The sequence below is a fragment of the Athalia rosae genome, chromosome 2, assembly GCF_917208135.1.
Source record: "Athalia rosae chromosome 2, iyAthRosa1.1, whole genome shotgun sequence".
Taxonomy (NCBI): Eukaryota; Metazoa; Arthropoda; class Insecta; order Hymenoptera; family Athaliidae; genus Athalia; species Athalia rosae.
In genome coordinates this window covers 23,841,884-23,867,848 of record NC_064027.1, presented here as the reverse complement: position 1 = coordinate 23,867,848, position 25,965 = coordinate 23,841,884, and the positions used below count along the sequence as shown (strand labels likewise).

At 42.6% G+C, this 25,965-nt stretch overlaps 1 protein-coding gene across 8 annotated transcripts in view; it reads right to left on the bottom strand.

The window, feature by feature from the left end:
• Positions 1–6,702: 6,702 nt before the first annotated feature.
• LOC105689418 (methylcytosine dioxygenase TET2) overlaps positions 6,703–25,965 on the bottom strand; it is a 78,698-nt gene continuing 59,435 nt past the window's right edge. For 7 of the 8 annotated variants that reach the window (XM_048651076.1, XM_048651075.1, XM_048651077.1 and 4 more), the window contains 9 exons: positions 25,207–25,458; positions 18,353–18,593; positions 17,979–18,214; positions 14,792–17,735; positions 14,301–14,488; positions 13,860–14,213; positions 13,541–13,768; positions 13,298–13,452; positions 6,703–13,205 (listed from right to left, as the gene is read on the bottom strand). In XM_048651076.1, the coding sequence (XP_048507033.1) occupies positions 10,355–13,205; positions 13,298–13,452; positions 13,541–13,768; positions 13,860–14,213; positions 14,301–14,488; positions 14,792–17,735; positions 17,979–18,214; positions 18,353–18,593; positions 25,207–25,458 (7,449 nt within the window). In that variant the 3' untranslated portion in view covers positions 6,703–10,354. The remainder of the gene's footprint in view (positions 13,206–13,297; positions 13,453–13,540; positions 13,769–13,859; positions 14,214–14,300; positions 14,489–14,791; positions 17,736–17,978; positions 18,215–18,352; positions 18,594–25,206; positions 25,459–25,965) is intronic. The other variant, XM_048651080.1, reaches the window with a different exon arrangement.

Here is a 25,965-nt window from a genome sequence, read left to right as displayed (position 1 = left end):
TTTTTAGTTTATCTATTTTTTTGTGCATGATCTGGGTGTTAATAAAAGTGGAAACGAACGGGATTCTTATTGTTAGGGACGTGGACGCCATATCGATGGCGAATCAATAACCGTCAGCGGTGAGAATCCGGGGAATCTCCGGGCGAGGACCCAAATACCCAATTTTTGTCGTGGAAGTGTGCGAGCACGAGGTTGACGACGGGACGGAGACACGTAATCGACCGTGTCGGACTTTTGAAAAATCCGACCGTGTTACGATCGAGTCGATTAGTTATCGATTTTAAATACATTTACAACTCAATCTTGAAACGCGATACATCAATTTCGTCGTGTTTGGTCTACCAGAGCTATTGGTATAAAGTAATAAATCACCCGCATCCCCCGTTGCACATAATATCGGTCAATTTTCTCTGCATGCGCGACTGCAAACGGGAACGTGCAAGTTCTGCGTGCTCCACCACCCCGTGCACACTGCACTTGTGTAAAACACGCCTCGATAATCACCGGTCAGTTTCTGTCGCATAAACGCAGTGCGTATTATGTACACACATCTGTATACATACATATACATATATATATATATATTCGTTACCTAGATTTACGAACAACAGGGAGTAATAAAAATTCATCGGTATTGTACTTTACTCGCCACGGTCATACACGGCCCTCGTACGCATAAGTTAATGCGCGCGGGTCGCGCCGTTCTCGAGTGATCATAAGGACTGAGCTGATCGTTCGTTCATTATTCCTTGTTGTTACTTATTGTTCGTTGTAACCTACGTCAAGAGTTTACGCCGAGCGTCTCGCCGCGTACGTATTGTATATTGTACGTACCTGCGTACACTTTGATGTAATTCTTATTGGCAACCATATTGTTGCGGCTGATCGCCGATTATTACCGGGTTGTTGAACCAAACCGTTACGACGACGCCGCGTCGCGTCGCGTCGCGACGCCCGTAATGAGGTGGAGAAGATTAATAAACACGGTAGAACAATAAAAAAAACCAAAAAGAAACCCGAGAAAATTGATGCTGCACCGCTGCAAATAGTGCAGGTTATCGTTGCAACGAGCATCGGGGGGGTTCCCCAAAATTTTATAATCCCGACAGAGTCGAACATCGTCATCCGGCGGTGGTTGTATGTAATCGAACACGGCATACCTTACCTATACGCGAGTCGCCCACGCCTCTCTCACGGTCGATGCTGTCCGCGAGGAGGCGAGCGGCGGTACCGCGACGACGTCCAGAATACGACGTCCGCCCCGGGGCCGTTCGGACAACCCGGTCTAAATCTCGCCCCGCGGTGTACGAGAAGACCTGCAGTTGCCTTCAACCGAACAACAAATTATTAACCAATTGCCGTATTTGTTTTTTTCTCTCTTCCTTTTCTTTTTTTTGGTTTTTTCTCTCTTCGTTTTCAAACATTTTCAACAGGTTTGTACGTAGATACGCAGGTATACATACGTTCGACGTTGGTATTATGTACGTGAAGAAAGATCGAGGCGTGAATTAAAGAACTTCCTGATTGCATCGTAGAGCGAATACACGTTCGCCTTTGTTCTTTTCATCAGCTGCTAAGGCGTTTGGTATCTGGACCTCATACGGCGACCACCACGTGCAGCGCTATACCTGGTCGGCGTTAACGACGACCATTGAATGTGGAAGACAATCCCAAAGTTCGTGGAGAAATTCTATTATATTCATTAAAAAGTCAATCTATAAAAGGTATATATCATACGTATATGTATATGTATATGTATTATACTTTTGAAAAGGAAAGAGAAAAAGGGTAAATAAAATAAAGTGCGTGACTTCCGTTAGACAATAAAGAAAGGATTTTCTTCGTAACGAAACCATGCAATGATAAAAACACTCGTTGTCGATTGTGTTTTTTCGTATGATCATTATTATTAATAATACACGGAGAGGAATGCGCATACGTACCACACGGTGTTGTCGCGGATGGATGTGATCTTTCGGTGCAAACGAAGAATCGACGATTCCTTGGTGTAATCGTGAATAAATGACATCGGATATAGCGAATTGCGAGCTTATTTCCTGTACGCGATATAATAACGCGTTACCTACGCGTAAATGTGTACGTACATATTTCTATATACATATATATGTAAGCGGGAAAAACGGCGCATTTACCGTTATACAAAATAAACCGCAGTAAGCCCAGTTTGACGTAAGTAACCCAATATATATGGGTCTGTAGTTCATTCACTTGCAATGCAAATGTACTACGGCGTGTATGCACGTTATAAGGCAAGACGACTCCCGCGTTAAATGTATTCCATCCTTTCAGGAGCGATGCGTTTACTCTAAACTGTACGAACGTATACGACGTCGTCGTCGAGTCTCGGGTTCTCTTTTAGCATGCAGTAGGTACGCACGTACGGAGTAACCGGCGAACGCGTTTTCCCTCCGTGTCCACGTGTCATTATAGAAGTCGTTCGTACCGCGGAATCACGCGACGTAGTAATACGCGGGTATATTCTTTTGTTTATCCATCTTAAAAGGTGAGTAACGGTCTAACCGACTCGAGAAAGTAACAGGTACGAACTAGTATACGGAACTGTAGGTACGTACGCAGTGTACACGTACGATATTCGCGTGTACGGGTGGAGCGGACGAGTCTTTGCACGCGGGGTAGGAGTATCAAAGGGAATCTTCAAAACTCCATAAACAAGGCGAACGCGTCTACCCGCGCGCGGGTAGACGCGTTAAAGTTCTACCTACATGGTAGGTAGGAATCGTGATAAATCATCATTACGAAGATGTGAAAATAATCGAGTTCCTTTCGTCGGATTGCAATTTACCGAGGCGTGCTATATAAACCCGAACGTTAGCCGGGCGCTGCCGAGTCGAGTTGCGCGATGGGGTTCTATTCTTGGATTATACCTCTCGCTTCGGGATCCTTCGAGATCCCCGCGGTGGTGTGCACAACCGTACCCGCTGCTCCGTCTAGATCCTTCCGAGATTTTCCCTTGGGGCAAACCGCGCGTCTTCTCTTTCGAACTGTCTACCTGCTTCATGGCAATTTCTTCCCGAGTCCCTCCGGGTCCCACTCCCGGTCCCACCACCGTACCGACCTTTGCCGGCCGACTGCATTCCACGCCAAGAAGTCCGTGCAGGACTCCTGCAGCCACGACTCGCGCGCTTCACACATGCGTTAACTTTTATACACCTCCACACCCTGTGTCTCGACCGACTTAAACGTACGTGTTTATCCATAGGTAGAGGTGAGACGACGTACGAGTATGCGGTAAAGAGAGTCGACGTACAACCTACGAAGAGCTCCTCGCACGACCCTGCACATTTTGCACGTGTCCTACGCGCTACGCCGACTGGATTTTCAGTAAACTCCGCACCCGAATAAAGATCGTCGTTGTATAATACGCCGCAGTTTTGTGCTGAAACTCGATGACGCGTGAATACCGCGACGTCATCGACGAAGCCCCGACGATATTTTCGAAACGCTTGATGTGGAAAGACGACGCACGCGAATGTGAATATTCCTGTTGAGGAATATCGTGATACTTGCGGTGCGCGAGTACGCGTGTATATGTATGTATACTTTACAATAACTACAGGCGCGTATATAACACCAGATCTTTTTCACTTTCAGAACTCGGTATAAATTGCAAAAATTATGTGCACGCGTATCCGATAACCTTGGAGGTACACCTTGAGTAGGTGTAATAGGAACAATAAAATCATAAACTCGTAGGCCGATCCCGCAACTTCATATGTGGCGAAAAATAAATCGGAGCAAATATATAATGTGTACGTGGATGTCTTTGGTCGCGTGTCACCGACACTGGCCCTACCAACAGCAGCTTTCTCGTAAACCGCGGTCACACCGTACAGATATACATATGTATAATAATCATTGTACAAAGTCGTACACAACGTATGTAAATATAGCGTGTAATTTCATACCTGCGTTGTATTTCGGAGACGACATCGCCGAACGGCGGCTCAATAGAGTTTGAAGCGTTGACGATAAAATTTGATAGAATTTGATAGAATCGCGAGAGCTGAGGTGGGGGGGAGGCAGCCTAATACGTCGCTGGATCATATGGAGTACGTGTGTAAGCCCGTAGAGATACACTCTCGCTGAAAAGAAAGCAAAGGGGACGATGCAAGAAGTACCCGCCATGGTCCAAGGCCACTCGCCGTTGCACAGAACCCTTCGAAGAGGGCATCCATTATTTATCGTTTACACGGAATTGCCGTTCGATAACCGCATCCGATGAACTTCGATTGATTAATAACGAATTCGGTGAATACCTATATCCACCGCCATCTGGAACAATTTTCAGTCATCGCTTGAATTTTCGCGAAAATAGCGCCCGGTGAAAATTGAAAAAAAATTTGAAATATCGTTACAGGGAGTTGAGTGAAATGAAAAGAAGTTCATATTTACCCATAAAAGTTTGTTGTATTTTTTTTTTCGTTTTTTTTTCATTTTTGTTTGTTTTTTGTTTCATTTCTCTCTTATGTATATTCACAAAGGACAATTACATCTGGCTTATAGGTATATTGTAATTTTTTTTTTTTTTCTCTCTAAACGTACAACTTATACTAATAATAATTGTTAATAGTAATTACTTATTAATTACTAAACGCGTTTTACTCGCTACTATACCCTAAGCATCCTATTATAAGATTTCACTTTTCAAGCACAGTTGCTCGTGTACATTTTGTGTTGTTTTATCTCATTTAAAAATTTTTTCTTGTTTTTCATTTTTAGTAATTTCTTAATTTTTTTTTTTCTTTTCTTCTCTTCTTTGACAAACCGGAAATATTTTCCTTACTAGTTATTATATGTATATCTTATAAATTTTTTAATCTCTATTGTATATTTTAAATTTAATTTTAAATTTAATTTTTTTTTTTTTTGCTTTTTCAACTTTTTTTTTCTTCTTTTTCGTACGTTGTTGATAATTTAAAATTTATTTCAAAAATGAGTCTTTTTGTCAATTGCTTAAATTTTGTCTCACGATATTCCTATTCATTTTAGATCAATTTTATAATAGTAAACCAAATACGTTTTACAAATATATTAAAAAACTTACTTTTTATTCTCATACGTTTCTCTTTCATTTATTAATATATTAGATTTTCATTCGCTTATTATCCTGTATAAATAAATATTCGTGAATACATCTAAAAAAATTTATTTTCTTCTTTTCTTTTTTGTCTTTCTGCTTAACTTTTTCTAGTCAACGAATCATGCATTTGACAATGGTAGACACATGCTTAACCACGAACAAGAGATTCAAAATGATAAAAATTTCGTCGCAACGACAACCACCGGCACCGGAAGTTCAACCCCAATAGATCGATTATGATTTCTCAAATCGTATTATTATTCATATTTTGTTTTTTCCCTCGTACCAACGCCCTTGTCTAATTTTGTGGACCAAGGACTGAATACTTCAATGACGTATCATATCGAACACATCTCAATTATTAATTTTATGTATATCAATATTCGATTTCTTTATAGACTCGGGGTTGTTTTAATTTTAATTGCATCGGGTGGTATAGGTCGTTATTTTTTTTTTCTCGAATTTTCGAAATATAACTTCATTAAAATTCCTCATCATGCAAAATGCTTCTCTCGACTTGTCTCGGCAATGATTTATTTATTTTAGTTTTTTTTTCGATTTTTTTTTTCGTCCAATGAAATTGTTATTACGTTTTTGTCCAAAAATATATGTACACATATATAAATAGAAACTATGCCTAAATACTATATATATTTATAATATACATATATATTTTGTATATATGTGTGTTCATGTGGTGTACGCGTGTACTTGTGTGTGACTGTGTGTCAGAGTTCAATGTATGTATGCCCTAATGGGATTTCAGGAAATTCTTGTTATAGAAATGAAGAGAAAAAAATAATCAATCTTGATTGGCGGGAATCCATTTTTTCATTATTCTTTGGTCCGCGAGGACCACGATTTCCGGATTTTGTACATTCTCACATTTCCTTCCCGGTCGATTGGACAGTATAATATATGATCCCTGATAATAGGACCTGCATTATATATTATAATATTTATTTCAAACTCTGTTATTGTAGACTACGAATAATATTGTTCTCTGTTGTATTCTGCATATTACTTTTTTTACTTTTCTTTTCTTCCTTTTTTGTTTGTTCATTAATTTATTTTTCTTTATTTTTTATTTAAGGCGGACATGTTTTATGTTTGTTTTACGAGACATACACATCAAATTTTTCCTTACACTTAAATACGGTCGCTACAAACTACAAATGGTATTTCCATTTCTTTATTATTATTTGTTTATTTTAATTTTTTTGTAATTTTTTTTTGTCAAATTCTTTTTTTTTTTTTGCAAGTTTTTTTTCATAATTTTTTCATATAAAACAAAATGGCATCTTTTTGGCATTGGAAGGAAAAATACATTTTTCAACTTTGCTTCATCGTTCGATTTTATTCAATCAATATTTTTTTCTTTTTTTTTTCTTTCATCTAATTTTTTTTTTTAAATAGTAGTATATTAATTTAAAAATCATCTCATTTCTTACATACTTTAGATTTGATAGTTTTTTTTTTCTTTCCTTTTTAATTTTAATTATTACAAGTATTTACTTTCTAATTATTAGTTTTAAATCTATTTTGGCATCGTCGCATTATTTCTCGATTATTAATATTTATTCACTTATTTATTTATTTCATTTTTTTCCATTTCTTTTTTTATAAAAAATTGTATGAACTCTTCTTGATTTCGGAGTACGAAGGATGCGTGACTCCGTTGTTCTGTATGTATAGACTGCGCTTTTCTTTGTCTTTTTTTTCGAACGTATCGATTGATTTACACGTTTATTTGCAAAGCCAATTGTTACTACGATGTCGGGGAAGAATTTTTCTTTTCCAATAGAAGCAGTTCAATTTAGAATCGGAATTGTTCTTCTTTCAAAACTTGCTAGCATGTGACGTTCAACATATTATATATATAGATATACATGTATACGTGCCTACGAGAGAACACGAAAATTATGATTAAAAAAATCCTGTTGCGAAAAGTCGTAGTAATACTTATTAATGTTACAGATACGCTACGACGATCCTATAGCGTATTTTATATAATTGTAAAGTCAAGAGAAAAAGAAAAAAAAAACGAAACAATAATCAATACTACCATGGCATTATACAATACTTGTCAATTTCACATAAAATTCTTGTACATCGTTTCAAATTATCGAAAGAAATTACGATTTCGCATTTGTGCCTCGATTCTGTACACTTATAAATGATAAATGCAGGGAAATTTCACAGATAACAATTCTGCGCAAGGATTAAACGAAAAAGAATCAACAGAGAATGTGATGCAGTTTTACTGTATAGTGGCTATGTGCAGATTTGTGAATTGATCAAACAACAAGAATTTTTTCTTTTCATATTCTTTGTCCATCCTTGTGTGTATGATTTTTTTTTTACAGTCCACAAATTAAAAAAAAAAAAAGGCAAAAATAAATAAATAAATAAATAAAGAACTTACCTTGTAAAAATTTTGGGATAAATTTATAACGAAACCCTGACATTGCCTTCGCGATAAATTTGATATTGAGATCATCGATCAGATATTATAATATAACGAGTGCATGACGATGATGATGATGATGATAATAATTCGGCATCAGTGTTTCGTAACAAAATATATAGTAAGCTAAAAGTAGTAGTACAATAACACTTTGTCAAACTTAATCAATAAATAATTAAATTACATTTTTATTACTAATTATCATTATACCCGATAATAATGAATGATATCTCGAATGATACAATATATTAATGAATCTTATAATACTCGGGGAAAATGAACCGTCTCGATATTCGGAACCCCAGCGCGCGTGACGAAAAAATAAAATCCGTGAATTGAATCGAGAAGAAAAGAAAAAAAAACTCCATACATAATCAATCAGTACTTCTAATAATATTATTAATTAGCATTTATAATGATAATAATAGTCACAATTGATAATGACAGTAATGATGACAATAATAATATAGTATGATAATAATTAATAATGATAACATATAGTTGATGTAAACTTGATAGAAATCATCTACAATCATGCTAAATTTGCCTAGGATTAAAAACAATAGTATATAATATTATCAATAATAATATTAATTAATCTAATTGTAATAATAAATAAATAATTAAAATGTAGCAAAGCAATTCTAAATACAGGTAAATTTTTCATTGCTAAAATTAAAATTGGAAAAAAATAAGATATGAAATTATACAAGTTAGGTAATTGATTAATGTGACCTATAAACTCATATCGTGGGTATATACAAAATTGAAATAATACAAAAATTAGATTTAACGGAAATAGAATTACAAGAAAAAAGATTATTACTATCGTAATTGTAATTTGTATAATTTAAAATACGAATTCCGTCTTATGAGCTTCGACGTAAATTTGAGTCATTTCGAGTATGGCTTATTATACTATAATATGTAAAAATTATGATGGCGATTGAGATAAATTTGGAAATACTTCTGCAGTTACCTAACATACGTGATGATTTAGTACGTACATTTTGGAAGTAATGGAAATAAAGAAGATAATTTCAAATTTGGTCAACACCCGCGTTTCCCTTCCTCGATTAAAATACCGGTTACAACGACACAGGGTGATATAATACCTTTACATGTGGTAGCCACACTCCCTATCGCACCGGGTTCGTATTATATATTATTATATTTTTGATTCAACTTTTCTTTTTTCCCGTGATTGTTAGACAAAATGTTTTGTACTCAGTCGCCTCTTAGCGAGTGGTTAGTATTTGTATTATTCAATTATTTATTTTATTTGTTTATTTTTATTTATTTTTTTTTTCATCTTTTTCTATTTTCCTTTACTTTGCATGTCAACCATTACTTGTTTAGTATTTATATATCATGGTGCAAAATACGAATAAATACAAAATAACAAGCACATAATATACAAAGGCTAGAAAATAAGATATTAATTATGTATATCGTTATTTTTAAATTATATAAACTTGAGATCATTTTGTTTTCTATTCTTTTGTTTCGCGTCTCACGATTTCATTTCATTTGAAAAAAAAAAAAAAACATGAAATGTGATTGTGCAGTGGCTATACAAATAATCGTCAACCTAATTGATTATGTATATGAACGATTGATTATATTCAATGATATCTAAGCGATCGAATAGTAATAATAATCATAATGATGATAATGACAATAATAATAATAATAATCATGACAATGATAATAATAATAATAAAAAGACAATAATCGCAATAATATATGGTGCTACTATAACACGAATTGTTAATTGTAACGTATATTACTCGACGTATATGATACTTTACAACACTACGTAGAGCATTGTCGTCATTGTGTATAATAATTAAAAGGGCTTTCGTATATTCCCTAGCTTAAAAATGATTTCGTCACGAAGGTCAGACGTTTAATCAATCGATATCTGGAATATCATCACGCGTCAGCAGATTCTACCCACATTTTAATCTCGTTTCTTTTCTATCTCTTTATTCTCTTCATCTGTCTTCCTTTCTTTTTTTTTTCATTTTATTGTCGAAGTGTGTTCTTTTCTTATATTCTTCAGACTTTTCAGGGACATTTCGCGTGTCGACTCGTCATAAGTCGATGAATATTTTTTATTGATTTAGACATGATATGCACGCGTAATTTTGAATTGCACAATAAGACATGACCTGAAGTTTATATATTTTTAGTACCCATTAAAAGGTCTTCCTAATATCAGGAGCCTCTAGGCTCGAGTCACGCTTATGGTATATGGTACCTAATCATTTATTGCGGCGTTGTTATTTCAGCTGCTTCATACAGTTTCATTTATAGTTCTCGTTAAAATAATTAATGCCGACTTCACTTAATCGAGCAAGACGTGAAAAAGGGAAAATTTTGGCAGTGCTTATATTTTCGATTCGGTTGTCATAGAACGCGCCTAATTTGATTTAAAATTTTCAGCTCTTCAGTTATGACAGTGGCAATTGAATAATTAGGTTCGCAACGATCTCCGGATTACTCCCGGAGACATATCATCGCGATGCTGGTAATTTTCATCATTTTCGTGATATTGCTTTTCGTTTAACTTCGAGTTAAAGCGACGACTGACAAAGAAGGATGATTCTGTTGAAAATTTAACACGGTACCTCACACACGTTGTCCCGCGTTGTCCCTCGATGTTTTAACGCATAACCGCGCCAGCCTCATGTCCGAAAGCGTGATCCAATATTTTCAGACCCTTTATTATGACTTGAAATGTACCCTCCGTTAATTGAAACTCATCCAATTGCTCCTCCTTCCTGATAGGGGCCAGTTATCATGCACGGATGCATAGGGAACAACGTAGTCCAAGTCATTGTGGTGTAGGTAGGCGACCTCATCATGAACTGAGAACTTGGTACGCTCGGTATGTGAGGTAAGGGTGGTAATTTTTCTCCACCAGCTGCGGTAGGGCTCGTTGGAATCGTTGGCGTTGTCGGGGCTGTTGTAGCTGTAACTCCTAATTTTCTGAGTCTCATTTTCTCTTCCCATTCGTCCCAACCGTGTCTAGGTCTGTTCAAATTGCGGTGTTGGTAAAAAACTAAACTGATCCTAGTCGGATTTATTCGGTTGGGTTTTTTCAATGCAGTTGTCGCGTGCATCTCGTGCTTAGCGCATTCGAAGAGTACGCTACCGTGACCCAAAGCGATTGCCACCCCTCCCATCTGAGAATCTTTGAAACATTCCTCGTTGTCAGAAAAATCCGTGACCTCTCCCAAAGGCTCGGCCTTCGGCGGGGGTTCCGGTACCACCGGAAAATAGGGCGGTGGTCCGTAAATATCCCATCTTGGAGTTTCCCACCTTGCCCATCCCGGGTTCATCCCTTGATAGGGGCTCATCCCCTGGTACGGATACTGTGGTGAGTGAAAACACGGCTCGCGTTTAGGCTGTTGGTAAAATTGATGCGGGTATTCGGCCGGCTGATGATAAGGTTGGTGATAGTTGTAGCCTTCCCAAGTGTTGGGATAAGGTTTGTCGAACACGGGATAAGTAGGGTATCCGTACTGGGGAAAGGGATGATGCCCGAGACTGGAGATAGCGTGAAAGTCTTGGATCTGCTTCATTTCTTCCGCCCACGCTAAACAGTTGGGATTAGTATTCGGGACTTCTTGTCTCACATCGTGGAATCCTTCGCGTAATTTTTCTTCAGGCCACTCGCTTCTCTTTTGATGATTTATCAAGCTGTTATTATTTTGCATGGTATTACACCCGCCCCCACCGCTCGCGTTTGAATTTTCACTGGACTGATGATTGATCTTACTTGGTCCTTGTGGCTTGAGAAAAGTTTTTGCGAATGAATTTTGAAAGTTATTCGCTTCAGGGAGATTCTGATTGGGCGCGGTTCGCGACGGTGGTCTTCCCTTCGGTACGCGAAACGGCGAGGGTTCCATGGGCGCCTCCCAAGATGCTTGACTTTTCGTATGTTCACCCTGACTTATTCCTCCCCTATCGTTCCACATCTGCGAACTCTTTTGCTGTTCGTTAACGTTTGGATGCGAATGGTCTCCTTGATGATGATCCGGAGGCTTCAGCGCACCCGATCCCCACGTATTGAGGGAGTTCCAATTGTTGCTGTTATTTCCACAGGACGGACCGTGTTCCGGAGATGCAGGAACGAATGGGCTTGCCGCTGATCTCATGGAATCCGACTGTCTGTGCGATATGTTTTTCGCGCACGAATTTTCCGGCTGCTTTTGCTCCGAAGATCCCATCATCATGTTATGGCTATGGTGTCCGGCCTGCTGATGACCGGGAGGATGCTCGGGGGACGGTAAATGTAGAGAGGAACTATGCGGAACGAAGTCCGAGTTCTGCATGCCCGGGTAAAGATTTCGCGGCGAATGAAAATGGGATTTTTGAACCTCCGTTTCTATAGGAACCGATGACATCTCGGCGGAAGGAACTCCCAAATAAGAATCTTGAGGAGACTGCGGTGTATGCTGCTGGGGATATCCGTGTTGGGATCTTGCGGAGAAACCCTGATTGGGATCGATTTGTAATTTTGGAGAAGGCAATTTCGATGATCGTTGATTTCCTATGCCGCAATTTTGCATAGAGCTGATGTTAACGGGATATCTTTGCTGATTGGAATCGCTCTGTCCTCTAGGGGAACTTAATCTGAGTTGAACATGTCCCTCGGCGTAATTTGGTTGCTGTTGCATGTTTCTCGGATACGATAAACTAGAAGATTGGTTGGCATGCGGAGACTCTGGAGCAAGGGGAGCAGGCGAATACCCGACTCGGGGCGATGTATTCCGTTGCAACATTTCAGAATGCGGGGAAGATTGATGTAAGCCAACTCTAGGGGACGCGGTGACGTGCCTGTTATCGAGTCCAGGATTCTGGTAGCCTCTTGCCAATGGTGCGGAAAACTGATGATTACCTTCTGCCGGAGCACCGCACGGGTAACCCGAACCCCTCGGCGATGGCATTCTCTGTTCTTGCGGGGTCGGCGGGTATCCCCTAGGAGACACCGAGTAGCCCGGTTCTCCGGGGGTATTCGAGTACGAACTCCTCGGAGAAACGGGATGGCCTCTTGGCGACAAAGCGTAGCTTCCCCTGGGCGAGTCTGCGGTAGAGTTCGGGAAATTTCGGGAACCCGGGCGCATGTCTTCTTGGGAAAACGCACTTCTAGGTCTTGTATCGTCGAGGCTTGTGCTGTCGGGATCGACTTTGATGTCCCTCTCTAATCCACCGAACGGATAATCACCCCACGGATTTAACCAGTTATTTTTTCGCTGATCTAACCAACCGTTTCTCGCCCATTGTTGGTCTCCCTGATAACCCCAACCTTGATACATCGAAACAGGACTGTCCAGAACAGTTGACGATACCTGGGAACTCTGGAGTTGGGCATCCATCCCTTCGAGCATAGTCGCCATTTCCAAAGAGAGAGATGGGTCTCTTCCGGGGGTTCTGTGAGGATCTTGATGACATGTTCCGCGAGTGGGTTCGATCGCCTTATCGGTTTGATTCTTAGCTGCTTCTTTTTTATTGCTGGCCGCATCGGGTTCGTCTTCTTTCCGTTTTTTGCCATGACGACGACAAGGCTGGAGGGGAACCGAACGAACTCTTACCTCACAGGGATATCTGAAAAGAGAAAAATTTCAACATAGAAATAACATGCCAATTTCATAACGGTTAAATTTCTGGGAAGATATTCGAGATAGCTTTGTACTCACTTGCTTAGAACTTCGATGGCTCCCGTTCGCACTTTTTCCTCTTGTCCTTCCTTCGAACCAAACTCGTCAGATTCATCCATGATATAGAGCGGAAGAACGTGCAGTTGTTCATCATCCGGTTTTGTGAGCAATCGATGTTTCGTCAGACTCACCACCTGAAATAAGGCGTCGCAATATTTTCAATTTCGAAAGACGTATTGAATAAGCAGAAATTTGAATTTGATCGCGCAAAAGCTTACTCACCACAGTGCAGCCGTTGTTCATATTGTGCAGATCTCTGTGCGAATGTGCGCAAAAGTCTATGCAAGCTGTAACTCCGGAGAACGGGCGACCAGGTTTAAATCCCAGACGACATTCACTTGCTTCGCGTTCGAATTGCGTTTGATTGTTAAAAGCTTCCGGTGCCAGACTCAGGTAAAGAGGAGATAACAGGGTCGCCAAGACATGCATTCGTTCTTCCACCTCTTGCTCCTGAATCCCAAAAAAAAATAGATAATTCAGTTTCACGTCACATCGGGAGAAATTATCACCGTGAAATAACTTTCGTCTGTTTAATTGTTACCTCGGTTCGCACTGAGAGTCGAAACTTTCTGACGGTTTTGCTTCTGGCGTATTTGCATCCGTTGTAATACATCGACCAAGAGCATCCGAACGAGAAACTAGCTCCGCAAGAATCGGGGTCAAGACCCTGACAAGCGCAAGTTCTCGGTTCGTTTGTTCCACATCTTCTGGTAGTCGGAAGTCCAAACCGATTAAGTTTGTGGCTGAGAAGTGAGTAAATTCTATCGGCTTCGTGGTTCGGAACACCCTCCCATGCGACCATAGCCACCACTATCCAAGCGGTTTGGCATTTGTGTCCTTGGCGATGCTTCACTACCGCCAGTATTTTCTCTTCGGTACCAGATCTTCGAATTACCTGCGAAAAGGTTTTCCCCACTTGAATTATTGTTCCTGAACAAAGCGGCGTTTTTTTTTTTTTCCATTCTCAGCTCCAAATGCTCACCCATTTAGCGAGTGGGCATCCCTGCGTCGTCTTCCCTTCTTTGCCGGTGTAAATAACTTTTTCAAATCTTATCGCGACTCCCTTCAGTCCAGTTCTCCTTTCAAGATCATTGCGAAGGTCGGCGAGACTCGCTGCTGTGCCAAGATGGGTGTAGAACGAACCGGGTTCGGGTGGACCTTTTGGTTGAACTGTGATTTATTTACAACACCGATTCGGAACGATATAAGCGATTATGAAACCGCTCCTCGCGAGAACGACTGGTTATGATTATAATTATGATCTTTGTAATTATAATATTGCATGAAAACACTAGAATCGTTTTTGCGTGTACGGTATGTCAACATTATGATCCTTCACCATCGTTATGAATCTCGAAAGATTTTTATTGTGTGCAGGGTGCGATGTTATATTTTCACCGTCGTGTATCGTGATTCATTGTTAGTGTGTTCTCTCAATGTTAGTGTTGTGCTGAATACACATTTTCAACTCACATTTATCAGCTGGAAAGCAGTTGCAGTCCGGCACTTCGGTCCTCACATTATTCTTCAATTTTTCCAAGTGATCCTGTAACTTGGGTGTAGCTGCGGCTCTGGGGCTGTTGGGCCCTTCGCTTTTAACGTCTTGATTATTGGCCTTCGGTGAAGGTTCCGCCAAAATTTCATCCCTCGTCTGCAATCCTTGACAACAACCTTCTCGCAGATGTTCAGGCGTTGGTTGTTCGGTACCACCCCTTCGACAGCACCAAGAGCCGATTTCCGAGGATAGCGTCGCAGGGCCACCGTCACCCCTGAATTTATAATTTGTTTCCGCTAAATGGCATCTCTGGTCGGGTTCTCTTTTTACAACGGCTTCCAGATTTTGCGAGGTCTCGTCCTCGCTCCTCGAACATTCCGGAACACCCTCCAGAGGCGAACAATTGAAGGGTATAACTTCCTGCTTGATAACTTGTTCCGAATTGTACTTGACCTCATCATCGATATTCTCAGAGTCGAACTTTGCCGGACTTTTAGCGCTCTCGGAATTAAATGTTTGAGTTTCTTGAGGGACCTCTGGATTCTTGTCGAAGGTAACTTCGTCGTCGGGTTTGTAATCGATCTTCGTTTCTTCCTGATTCGGTAACGTCGTCTCATCTTGGCTTTTTTGTTCCGAAAATGTCGCATCCGAATTTTGTGGAATACCAAGGCGTTGCTGAAACGACTTGTCATCGACGTTGGGATCTTCTGTACCAGGTCTGTCAGACCCCGTCCAAGCCTGGTGTTCCGTATTTGCCGGCGTTTGTTTATTCGCAGTATCTTCCTTCTCGACGTTAGCGTATTTCATGAAGTTCTCAATCGCGGTTATTCCCGTTTCTGGCATCATGTTACTGTCGTTTGTATTACTCGTGTTATTTCCTCCTCCTGTCCACTCCCATAAGCCACCACCGTCGGGCAAACTATTGGCCCGAGGGTGGTGGCTATGCAATAAAAAATTACCGGTCATTGATTCGTTTGTTTGCGCCATGGACATCATGGCTGCCTGATTCAGATACTCCGCCGGTCTTTTTTCTTGCAACTTATCAGCGTTTTCGTTAGGTTCTCTCAATCTTTCATCCGTGGGGAAATCGGCGTTCGGATTATTGTTGCCGTTGGAGTGTTGCCCGAGCTGATGATGAAGATGATGTTGTTGCTGTTGCTGCTGTTCCTGATGATTCATCTGGTGTTGCTGCATTTGTTGTTGTTGCTGTTGCTGCATTTGTTGTTGCTGCTTATTTAGTATCATAGTTTTCAATCGGCTATTAAGATTCACTCTGTTCGATTGCGAGAACATGCTATCCTGGGTTTCTTGAGAATTTTCCGGGAAGCCATTCTGCTTGTTGCCCTCCGCAGTGCCCTGTTGCCACAGAATTCTTTCTCCTGAATTTTGCATGTCCTGTTTCGTCGGCTGTTGCCCCCAGGTCGCTTGATTTTCCGCGGTCGAATTAGGCGACCAATTCATCTGGTTATCCATTTTATTTTCTTGCGATGTCTGGCTCTGCCATGCACCGGGCTGATGACCCGGAGTTCGTCTTGGACTAGGTTGAGAATCTGGCCAGGGTTGCTGGGGCTGTTGACTTCCGTCACTTTTCAGACTACTCGGTGACCAGTTGGGTTGACTAGTTGGCGTATCCGGCCAGGACATTTGATTCGAAGGCGTTAATCTTGGATTTTGTTCGATCTTGGTTTGCTGCCATTGTTGCTGTTGAATTTGTTGACCAGACGGCGTTAGCCTAGGATTCTGTTGACTCGACGGCTGATTTTGATTCTCGGGACTATTTTGCTGCCAGTTATGCTGACCGGAGGGAGTCATCCGAGGGTTTGGCTGACTTTGATGGTCAGTAACCTTAGGAGAGTGTTGTGGCCAGCCCTGCTGATTCTGCTGTTGAGCGGACGGCGTGAGTCGTGGGTTTGGCGCGTCTCTTAGCTTCGGACTTTGCTGGGGCCAATTTCCTTGCGATTGTTGTTGCTGTTGATTATCCGTATTTTCCGTCCAAGATTGGGGAGTTGGCGGTTCTTTAATACTGCTATTTTCCCAGCTCATGTGACTCGCTGGTCTTGGAAGCTCTTGTTGATTTTGAAGACTCTGCTGCTGATTTTGTATCTGTTGACGTTGACTTTGCAGAACTTGCTGCTGCTCATTCTGTTGTTTCAGACTGTTCTGCAATCTTTGTTGTTGATTTTGCAGCTCCTGTTGCTGTTGTTGCTGTTGTTGATTTTGCAACTGCTGCTGCTGATTTTGCTGTTGCTGTTGCTGTAAGCTACCGTCAGACCACGTCATACCGTTCACACCGCCGATTTTCGCACTTGTATTGGTATCTGACCATATGTGACGTTGATTTGCATCAGACACAGCCTGTTGTTGCATTTGCTGTTGATTTTGTTGTTGCTGTTGTTGTTGTTGTTGTTGTTGCTGTTGTTGTTGTTGTTGCTGTTGCTGCTGTTGTTGTTGTTGCTGTTGCTGTTGCTGTTGCTGTTGCTGTTGCTGTTGCTGTTGCTGTTGCTGTTGTTGCTGTTGTTGCTGTTGCTGTTGCTGTTGTTGCTGTTGTTGTTGTTGCTGTTGCTGTTGCTGTTGCTGTTGCTGTTGCTGTTGTTGTTGTTGCTGTTGTTGTTGTTGCTGTTGTTGTTGTTGTTGTTGTTGTGCGACCTGAGTCTGCCATTGATTTTGCGCTTGCTGTTGACCCATTTCTACGTAGCCTGGATATCCGTTAGAGCTGTGTAAACTCTGCGGGCCCTGTTGAAGTGGATACCCAGGCATCTCGTTTCCCGACACACCCCCGGCGGCAATCGCGGCAAAGCCCTTTACTTGTGTGTCCGATGGCGGCTGCTGTTGTTGGGTCTGCTGATTTGACTGAGTTTCCATATGAACCGAGCTACTCCGACTTGTCGGTGTTGTCGAAGGGGGTGGAGCCATTGTCACATCCTGAAACAGAAACAAAATCCTCTTATTAATCATCACGCGTAATCAATGGCACGTAGAAATCATGGTTTGCATTCAAAAATTTTTTATCGGACTATAGAAGAAAAAATAAATTGCAATTGAATGTTATTAAATTTTCGAACGGTAGGGTATGCTGTATTGATTAACGATCGAGAGAGTCAAACTAATATTTTACAAGAATAAATAAACGGGTTAATTTACCTAGAATTTCACATTCTGGCTCACCTGCTGTTGGTATCCATTCACATATTCTTGTCTTTCGTAACCAACTGGCTGACCTGCAGTGGCTGCAGGATCCATAAACTGACCATTAATCGGTCTTTGAACAGTCGTAGCCGCTGATTGAGCGATTACTGGTGCTAGAGGCGAGGGTTGCCCCGTGATAGCGTACTGTCCGGTCGCTCCCGCCCGCTGAAATGCTGATTGATCAGCTGTAATGAACGCCTGTTGCTGATAGGCAACTGAAACCAAATAAAGATCTACTATTAATAGCGTCAACTAATAGGTGTTTGCGATTTTTCAATTTTCGGTCCCGTCTAATAATATCTCATCCATCTGATGAAGCAAATATCAGACATCGACCCCGAGTTTGTACCCACCAGGTTGTGGATGGTAAGGTGTTGCAGCGCTGTACTGAGTGTGATATCTCAGTTCTTCGAGTTGATTAGGCGCTGGAATTTGTTGAATGAATTGTTGTGGGGGCCAAGCGGTTGGTGAGGCCTCCACGGTGACCGCCCCAACAGGACCGACTCCTTGGTGCCAAACTGTGTTTCCGAATCCGGCTGCAGGTCGGAATCCCGCCCCGGTATCACCGTAAAATCCCGGCATTACTCCAGGGGACTGTAACAAAGGTAAGAAAAAAAAAAAAATGCGTTGAGATTTTATTGCGAATCGAACCGATCCCGCAGAAGCGGCTATACTATTGTTCGCACTCTCATCGACTAGACTACACATCGCGTCCTTGGTGCGACGGAATCCACCAAATAAAGAAATCTATTTGAGTCACGAGACGACGACGCGTATAGAATCCTCATCATGCAGCGGTGTGAAAGAACATAAAGACAAACGGCAACTAAGAAATGCGCCTGAAACTTTTGCTCTCCCGAGACATTCGACTCACAATCAGAGGAGCTTTTAAAAGGTCGGTATACTCGGAAAGCGTCGCGAAATAAAGACCATGAAGTCATCGGCCACAAGTTTATCTCCTCTTGTAAGCGTCGTTTGGTTTAATACTCCGGTGCAGAAAATTCGCATGAAAAGAGTCGTCAAAATTGATGAGTTTACTATCTTACGAATGATCGAATGCGGAATATTCTGAGCAGAGAACGAGTTGCTGACCGAGATAAAAAAAAAATTTTTTTTCAAAAATGTCCCAAAGCTCTGTTTCATCCGATTCAAGACTCAAGAGGCAACTCCAAGTCAACCTGGAAGTCAACATCGTCATCTTATCTCCATGAGAGATTGTATACAGTATTATCGAGTGATCCTTGTGATTTGTCCCATCACATATCGACTATCGTACGGGGGCACCTTACTCCTGCGAACGAATGACGCTGCCATTCGCTTTCGTTTATTTTTGCGCGAAGAGAAAACTGGCAACCTCGCGATTTAACCCACCGCTATAAAACTTGGTACAAAACGAAAACAACGGCAAAGTGGAGAGGTAGCGTTGTACAGGCTGACTGGCTGACTCGATGTCTGGTTCACCGGCTAGCTGGTGGCTGGCATAAAAGTCAACCAAAAGCAGAACGACTTTTATCAACCATGATGATCGCGAGCGACAACCATTTTCCGATAGACTAGCGCGCTGTTTCATTCCGAAAAATTTAGCTCCGGTCAAACTGCAAATTGACCCGATACCAATTTGCGTTGCTCAAATTCTTCATCAAACTACACGTATACCATTCGGGGCCGGGGGAAGCGATTGGGAGTACGAAGCCAGTTCTGAACTCGAAGTACAATCGAGACTGTAGTACATAACTTGGTTCCGAATAACTGAATCACATCGTACTCAAACGATTCGAAAGTTTAATTCTGTTTATTGGCACAATTTCACCATGCGTTGGATTATGGCAATTTCCTCGCTCGTACAACAACCGAATTCGTGAAAATCAGCGACAGTGAGAGTGGCAATCCTTGAAATAATTCCGGATTCAAATTCGAGATCCACCTCAGGAATACTATACTATACATTCATTTTTATCACGTCTCGTTATATACCCTCCCCCCGGTATCACATTGCATCAATAATTAATCATCCAGACCGAAACACCGCGGAGAACCAGACTCTCGAAGTTTCACGTCGAGGTTCAAAGGGTAGGGCTTCCCGGACGTGGAACCCGGGAGCCTTGCTCTCCCCTAATTAAAGCACTTTCGAAAAGCGCGGAAGCAGCTGTAGGGATCAAAGAAGTATTCGAGGATGACCCTTCTCCTTCGTATACCAATTTCTATATTGCATACCAAATGTTTATTTATTTTTTTCCTTTTTTTATTTCATTTCATTTCATTTCATTTCATTTTAGTTTTTTTTTCGTTTCTCATTCTCGCGTACGTGTAGGTACCCGTTTCCCTGCACAGATTCGCGTACGTGTACGCGTTGCCGGGCCACTGCGGAAGAAGAGGCGGTAGTGATGGTGGCCTTCGCGGGAAAATACCTCCATCGATTTCAGTTACACCCTCTATATTCAACCTATACTGGCATTCGCTTTGCAAAATAAAATGCAAAACCGGAAGACAAGGAAAGAAGAGAGAAACATGGCGTTTCCATGGTTATGCACCGGACGGCGGTGGAGAGGAGAAGAGCGAACAACGTATCGCGAAAGAGATGAACGGAGAGGAACGGAGATAGACCAAGAGAATGCGCAATGGCTGTTGCGCCTCGCAATTTAATCAGTCTCGTGAAAATGGCAATCAGTCGTCGCCGTTCGCCTGGGACAGCCGAGCTTTATGCAACTTGCGGAGCTAAACTAGCTGCAAGTCGACTAGTCCCCCAAGTTTTCAGAGAAAAAAAACAAAATACAAACGTCATCTCGCTTGATTAACCGCCTCTGCGGAAAAAGAAATAATAAACACAACTCTCATCTTTCCCCTGAGTATCAAGTATGAGAGAATGAATTTTTCATGCATAGATCTTGCCAACCGGAATCGGGTTGGTCCACCCTGAACCGGCGATCGAATATTTTCACAATTTTAGGAGCTTATATCTTTCCTCTCCCGTTCATTCGGAAGAACGACGAAAGAGAAAAAAACAATGAAAATGAGACGGTTCGGAATCCGCAGACAAACAGTATACATATAAGTGTCGCGACACGGTTCAAGGAGATTGTACGAGAGCATAAAGTCAAGGTTCGCTTACAATTGTCGCCGGACAAGATCTCAACTTCAACTTCCTCGGTCGAAGCTCAAGGGAGCAGCGTTTAAAGTGTGCCGGAGTAAGGAGGACGGACAAATCCTCAAAGTGGCCGTGGGGATCCGAGCCTTTGGAGTCGCGACGGAGAGACCGATAGCATCGAAAGACGAGCGCCGAGCCGAGCCAAGCCAAGTCGTTGATTTCACTCCCTCCCGCGGATCTGAGGAAGATTCAACGCCGGGCATCGGAGAGGGAAAGGACGAAACGACTCGAGTAGGAGGAGAGGAAGAGGCAGAGTTCCCGAAAGATCCTTCCTTCCTTCCTTCCTTCCTTCCGCAGGCGAGAGCGAGCTCCGCGACCTGGGCCAACGTAAGGCGCCGAAGCCGACACCCAAACACAACCCTTCAGGGGGCGGAAGGGAAAGGCGGGGGATGAGAAACACTCCGTCACAAAGGAAGCTGAAGAACGCACAGATTCGAGGAGCGATTACACGGCTCGGTAATCGGTGAAGATCCGGAGACGTGAGAGAGTGAATGGAACAAGGTTTCTCTTCCTCATTTTTTTTTTTCGGTTTATAATGACTTCGCGGGAGGGCAGCTGATGAATTTCGCGAATCAATTTATCGTGGTGCGATGATCAGGATAATTGGTAGTCGGGCATCGATACGTTAAATTCGATTAATTTTCGATCCCGCAGAATTTCCCAAACTTCCCGATAGACGAAATTCATTTATGACGGTAGCTTATACATACGGGCTCCACGGAGTATAACGTAGGGAATATGAAAAAACAACGTGAATCCGAACGTCGCGACGCCAGACGTCGCCTCTAACGTTCATCTCGTATATCATCGTAAAGGACATAATGAATTTGATCGGTAATTAAATAATGCCACAAACGAGAATAAAGATCGACTGACGATATCCGAAAAGGATGAACCGTGACTTCTGGTATTCGTACACATCTTCCACGCCTTATCTGGCTTTGGAAAAATGCATTGACGAATTCACCCACGTTTCAAATATCGTGAATCTGATTCACTTGATACAACCGTTGTTTACAAACACAGAAAAATCGATACCCGTCAGTTGATTTTAATGGCAACTGCATCCAATTTTCTAAAAGCCCTAAGCTCGAGAGGCTCGCGAAAAAATTACCGACCGAAAAGTAATGAAAATCAGGAAATAGCATCGATAATGAATAAATGAAAAAAAAAAAAAAGGCTCGTTGAATCGAGCAGGCAAAAGCAACGTACCTACGTCCTTTTCACGGGCGTCACGACCCCCTCGCATGAAAAGAAATGAGATTGAGGGGTCGCACACGTAATGCATCAAAGATGTACATACACGCCGCGGGGAACCCCGCTCTGACGGAGTACGCGTTATACGTACACCTATGCCGTACCCATACCTACGGAGTCCCGACGAACGTGTGGTCTGACCGCTTAAATCGATACGAACGTTTCTCCCACCCCAAGAACCGTTTCCGGTATAGCTGGTGAAATGTATTAAATGTACAATTCGCTAGGAACACATAACCAAATAGTACCGCGAACCAATATGTTCCCATATCCCACAGCTACGGTATAGATACGTCAATCGAACGTGCAGCATCTGGATGGGATATACAGGTGTTTAATCGGAAATTGAACTTTGCGGTGTTGATTGCGGAAATCGGCTTCGGAAATCGGACAGCTTCGATGCCATCGGGTATTACGTGTTACGAAACTATGACGATTGGAAAAAAAACGGAAATTTCTATTCGTAAAGAAAAAGAAGACTAAAAAAAAAAAAAAAACGAAGATCCTCTATCGTCCGACGACGAGTAAAGTCATTCGCTCCCGGTAGACCGGTCCTCGTCCATTTCCGGCGTGATTAGAATAGTTGGAAAACTCTCCTCCGTCGAGCAGACGGCGGAGGATAAACAGTTGTAACAAGTTAAGAGGGGTTCGGAGGCAGAAAACTCTCAAGGTTGCCCTAGATCGCGGCGTAGCGGCTCTTTGGCTAAATTTACGAGCGTCTTGATACCCCGCAGTTGTGGGTTTAGGGCGAGACGGGTGGAACGCGAGTGGAAACGCGCGGGACTAACCCTCCGCGGAGGCCTCGACCTTCGTGTCAACGCACCCTCTTCACGCTGCGAGGACCGTTCCTCCTCGCAAAGCCTCAATCCGCCGACGCGTAACGCTCTTAACCTTGACCGTCGTTATCTCATGTACGTCGAACGAGAAGAAATTCCCCGATGTCATCCGGTTCGCGCCAATGGTCCAATACAGGCGACTGTGCGATCGCCTCTTCGTTTTTCAACGGATCGTTCGCCGTCGCGTTCTCGAATAGGGCAAAAGTTATCGAAGGGTCCGTGATAATAAACGTTTCGAAAGAGACAAAAGCATCAGAGAGCGCATGGGGTACCACGTATCGAAATGACGTGGAATAGTTGAAAGTATAAAAGACAAGGTAGACTGGTAGCAGACGGTGGTAGAGACGGTCGCAGTGGGGGCGGTGACCGCACGCCAACGAGAATCAATACCCGCAGGAACAGGAACCGCCAACCAACCTACGTGGAGGGAGAAAGGAACACGGGTCGGAAGAGGGAAGAGAACTGTGAAAGTGGAAGAGAGAGAGAGACATGAAGAGGTACGGAACGCGGGGAGTCGAGACGAGACAAAAAAAAAAAACACAAAAAAAAAAACATTAAAATAATAAAAGAGAAAAAAAAAAAAAGAGGCCGCGAGAGAGGAGACCCGCGTACGCGCGGGCTGGGTATATCGTTCCGTTGGACGTTGATAAAAATGGCAGCTCGAAAATATTTTTCATCCCTCCTAGCGCGCGACGATCGAAGAGACGAAAAACTCGTGCGCGCGAGTTTCGAAACTGCGGACTCGATTGACGAAGATTCATTCGCAAGCGCATCTCCGTCGTACGTGTATCCTAGGACTACTCGAGTAATTTGTATCATTTGCACGCGCCGTCCCGTCAATTTTACGTTAAACGTATCGCATCGCGAGTCTTCCAAGTGAAAGACGTTATTGTAAGGAACACCGCGGACGGCACGCAGACGTATCTGAGGTCACAGCGGTGTGAAGACCTTCTGCGTGGCCTTGAGGGTCGTCGACGCATTGTGGCTAAGCTATAGCAGAGAGAGCGCACGCTTCGTTGGAGTTTGCTTAGTTTAAACGCGAACGGATCCCTGTCTTTCGCGCGTAGGCGCGATAATGATACACGCCCGAGAAGTGGGAGAAAAACGAACGAATAAATAAAAGAAGAGAAAAAGAGATGGAAGCAAGCACGGAGGGACAAAGGGACAGGGACAACCCCCCCACCCCCCTCACCCCCGTCGTTCGGAGACTGGTTTGCCCAGTAACCCGGGTCGCATGATTCCTCCGGTTCGAATCGAGTCGGAGTCGGAGTCGGAGTCGGAGTCGGAGTCGCGAGCAAGCGAGCGAGCTAACCGCCTGAGGAGAAGGAGGAAGGAAGGATGCCCACATTCCTGGTGGGGCAACGCGGTGGTCTCGAGAGGAAAGTGAAGTGACCCTCTGCGGCTACCGCTACAAGTCCCCGCACAACTTGTAACCAACGCGTTGAAATGCAGGGAAGCGAGAACTGCCATCGGAAAACATCGAACCTTTCGCCCGCACGTACCTCCGACGTGTTCAACGTTGTCAAACGAACAGATAATACACACTGTGTAATTGCTGCTTTTTTTGCCCTTCTTTTTTTAGTCAGGCCTGGCTGCTGCTTTACCGTGAAACAAAACCTTTTACACCATTCCCACTAATGTATATATAGCGCTATGTATCCTCTCGATGGACACAATTACAAAAGCAACGACGTATAAATACGAAACTGGAACACGTTTGCGTTCACCAACCGCAGGACTGATAAGCGCCTCAAAACTATATCGATAACTCCGTACAACTCTGCTATATTTTTTGATGAAAAAAAAAATAAAAAAGAATAAGAAGAAAAATCGTCCTTCGAATCACGGGATATAACGTCTTAACGGCGAGAGGAATCAAGTTTAGAAGAATATTCGCGGGCGATTTCTTCGCGGGATTTCTCCGGTAGCTGATACACGATTGAAATATCGATGGGGCTTTCAGACTCACCATGGAGACGACGGGCGGCGGAGGATTCCCGTTGCGAAGAGCTCCGGGCTGCTGAACTACCGCTGGCGACAGACTGTCCTTGGCCTGCTGCATAACGTCGACGTGTAGCCCTTGTTGCTGAGGATGTTGTTGTTGTTGTTGTTGTTGTTGTTGTTGTTGCTGCTGCAAGCCACCAATGCCTGCCTGAGGACTGCCAAGTCCGACCGATGGGGTATCCGGCGTGCTAACTTGGCGCGCGATCTTCCGATAACTCTGCAATCAGATTCGATGAGAAAAATAAGATTAATTAACGGCAATATAATAATGATAATGATAGTAATAATGATAATCATGATAACGGTGATCAAGCTTCCCTTGTTACGCTTCGACGAGACGTGGGAAGATAAACGAAGGAACAAAAAATTAGAAAAGATTACGTAAATAAATAATAAATAAATATGAGCATCACCACGTGTTATACAAGAATTTCCGCAGTGTGTGCGCGTGCGTGTGTGGTGTATATCGGTGTGACCCTATTGCTAAAAATAAATAGCTAAGTAGGCCACCGCGCTTAGATGGCTTTCCATAGTCGAATAAATAACATCTCTGTTCATATAATAAAGCTCTGTCGTTGAAATCATGATAATTTTATATAAAATCGTTGAATTACCCTATGGAATCGAACGGCGGGTGAAATATTTTATCTCAATCGATTCGCGGATATCGCGCCTTACGATCGTCCACATACCACGCAACATTTATTTATAACCAAACGATCGG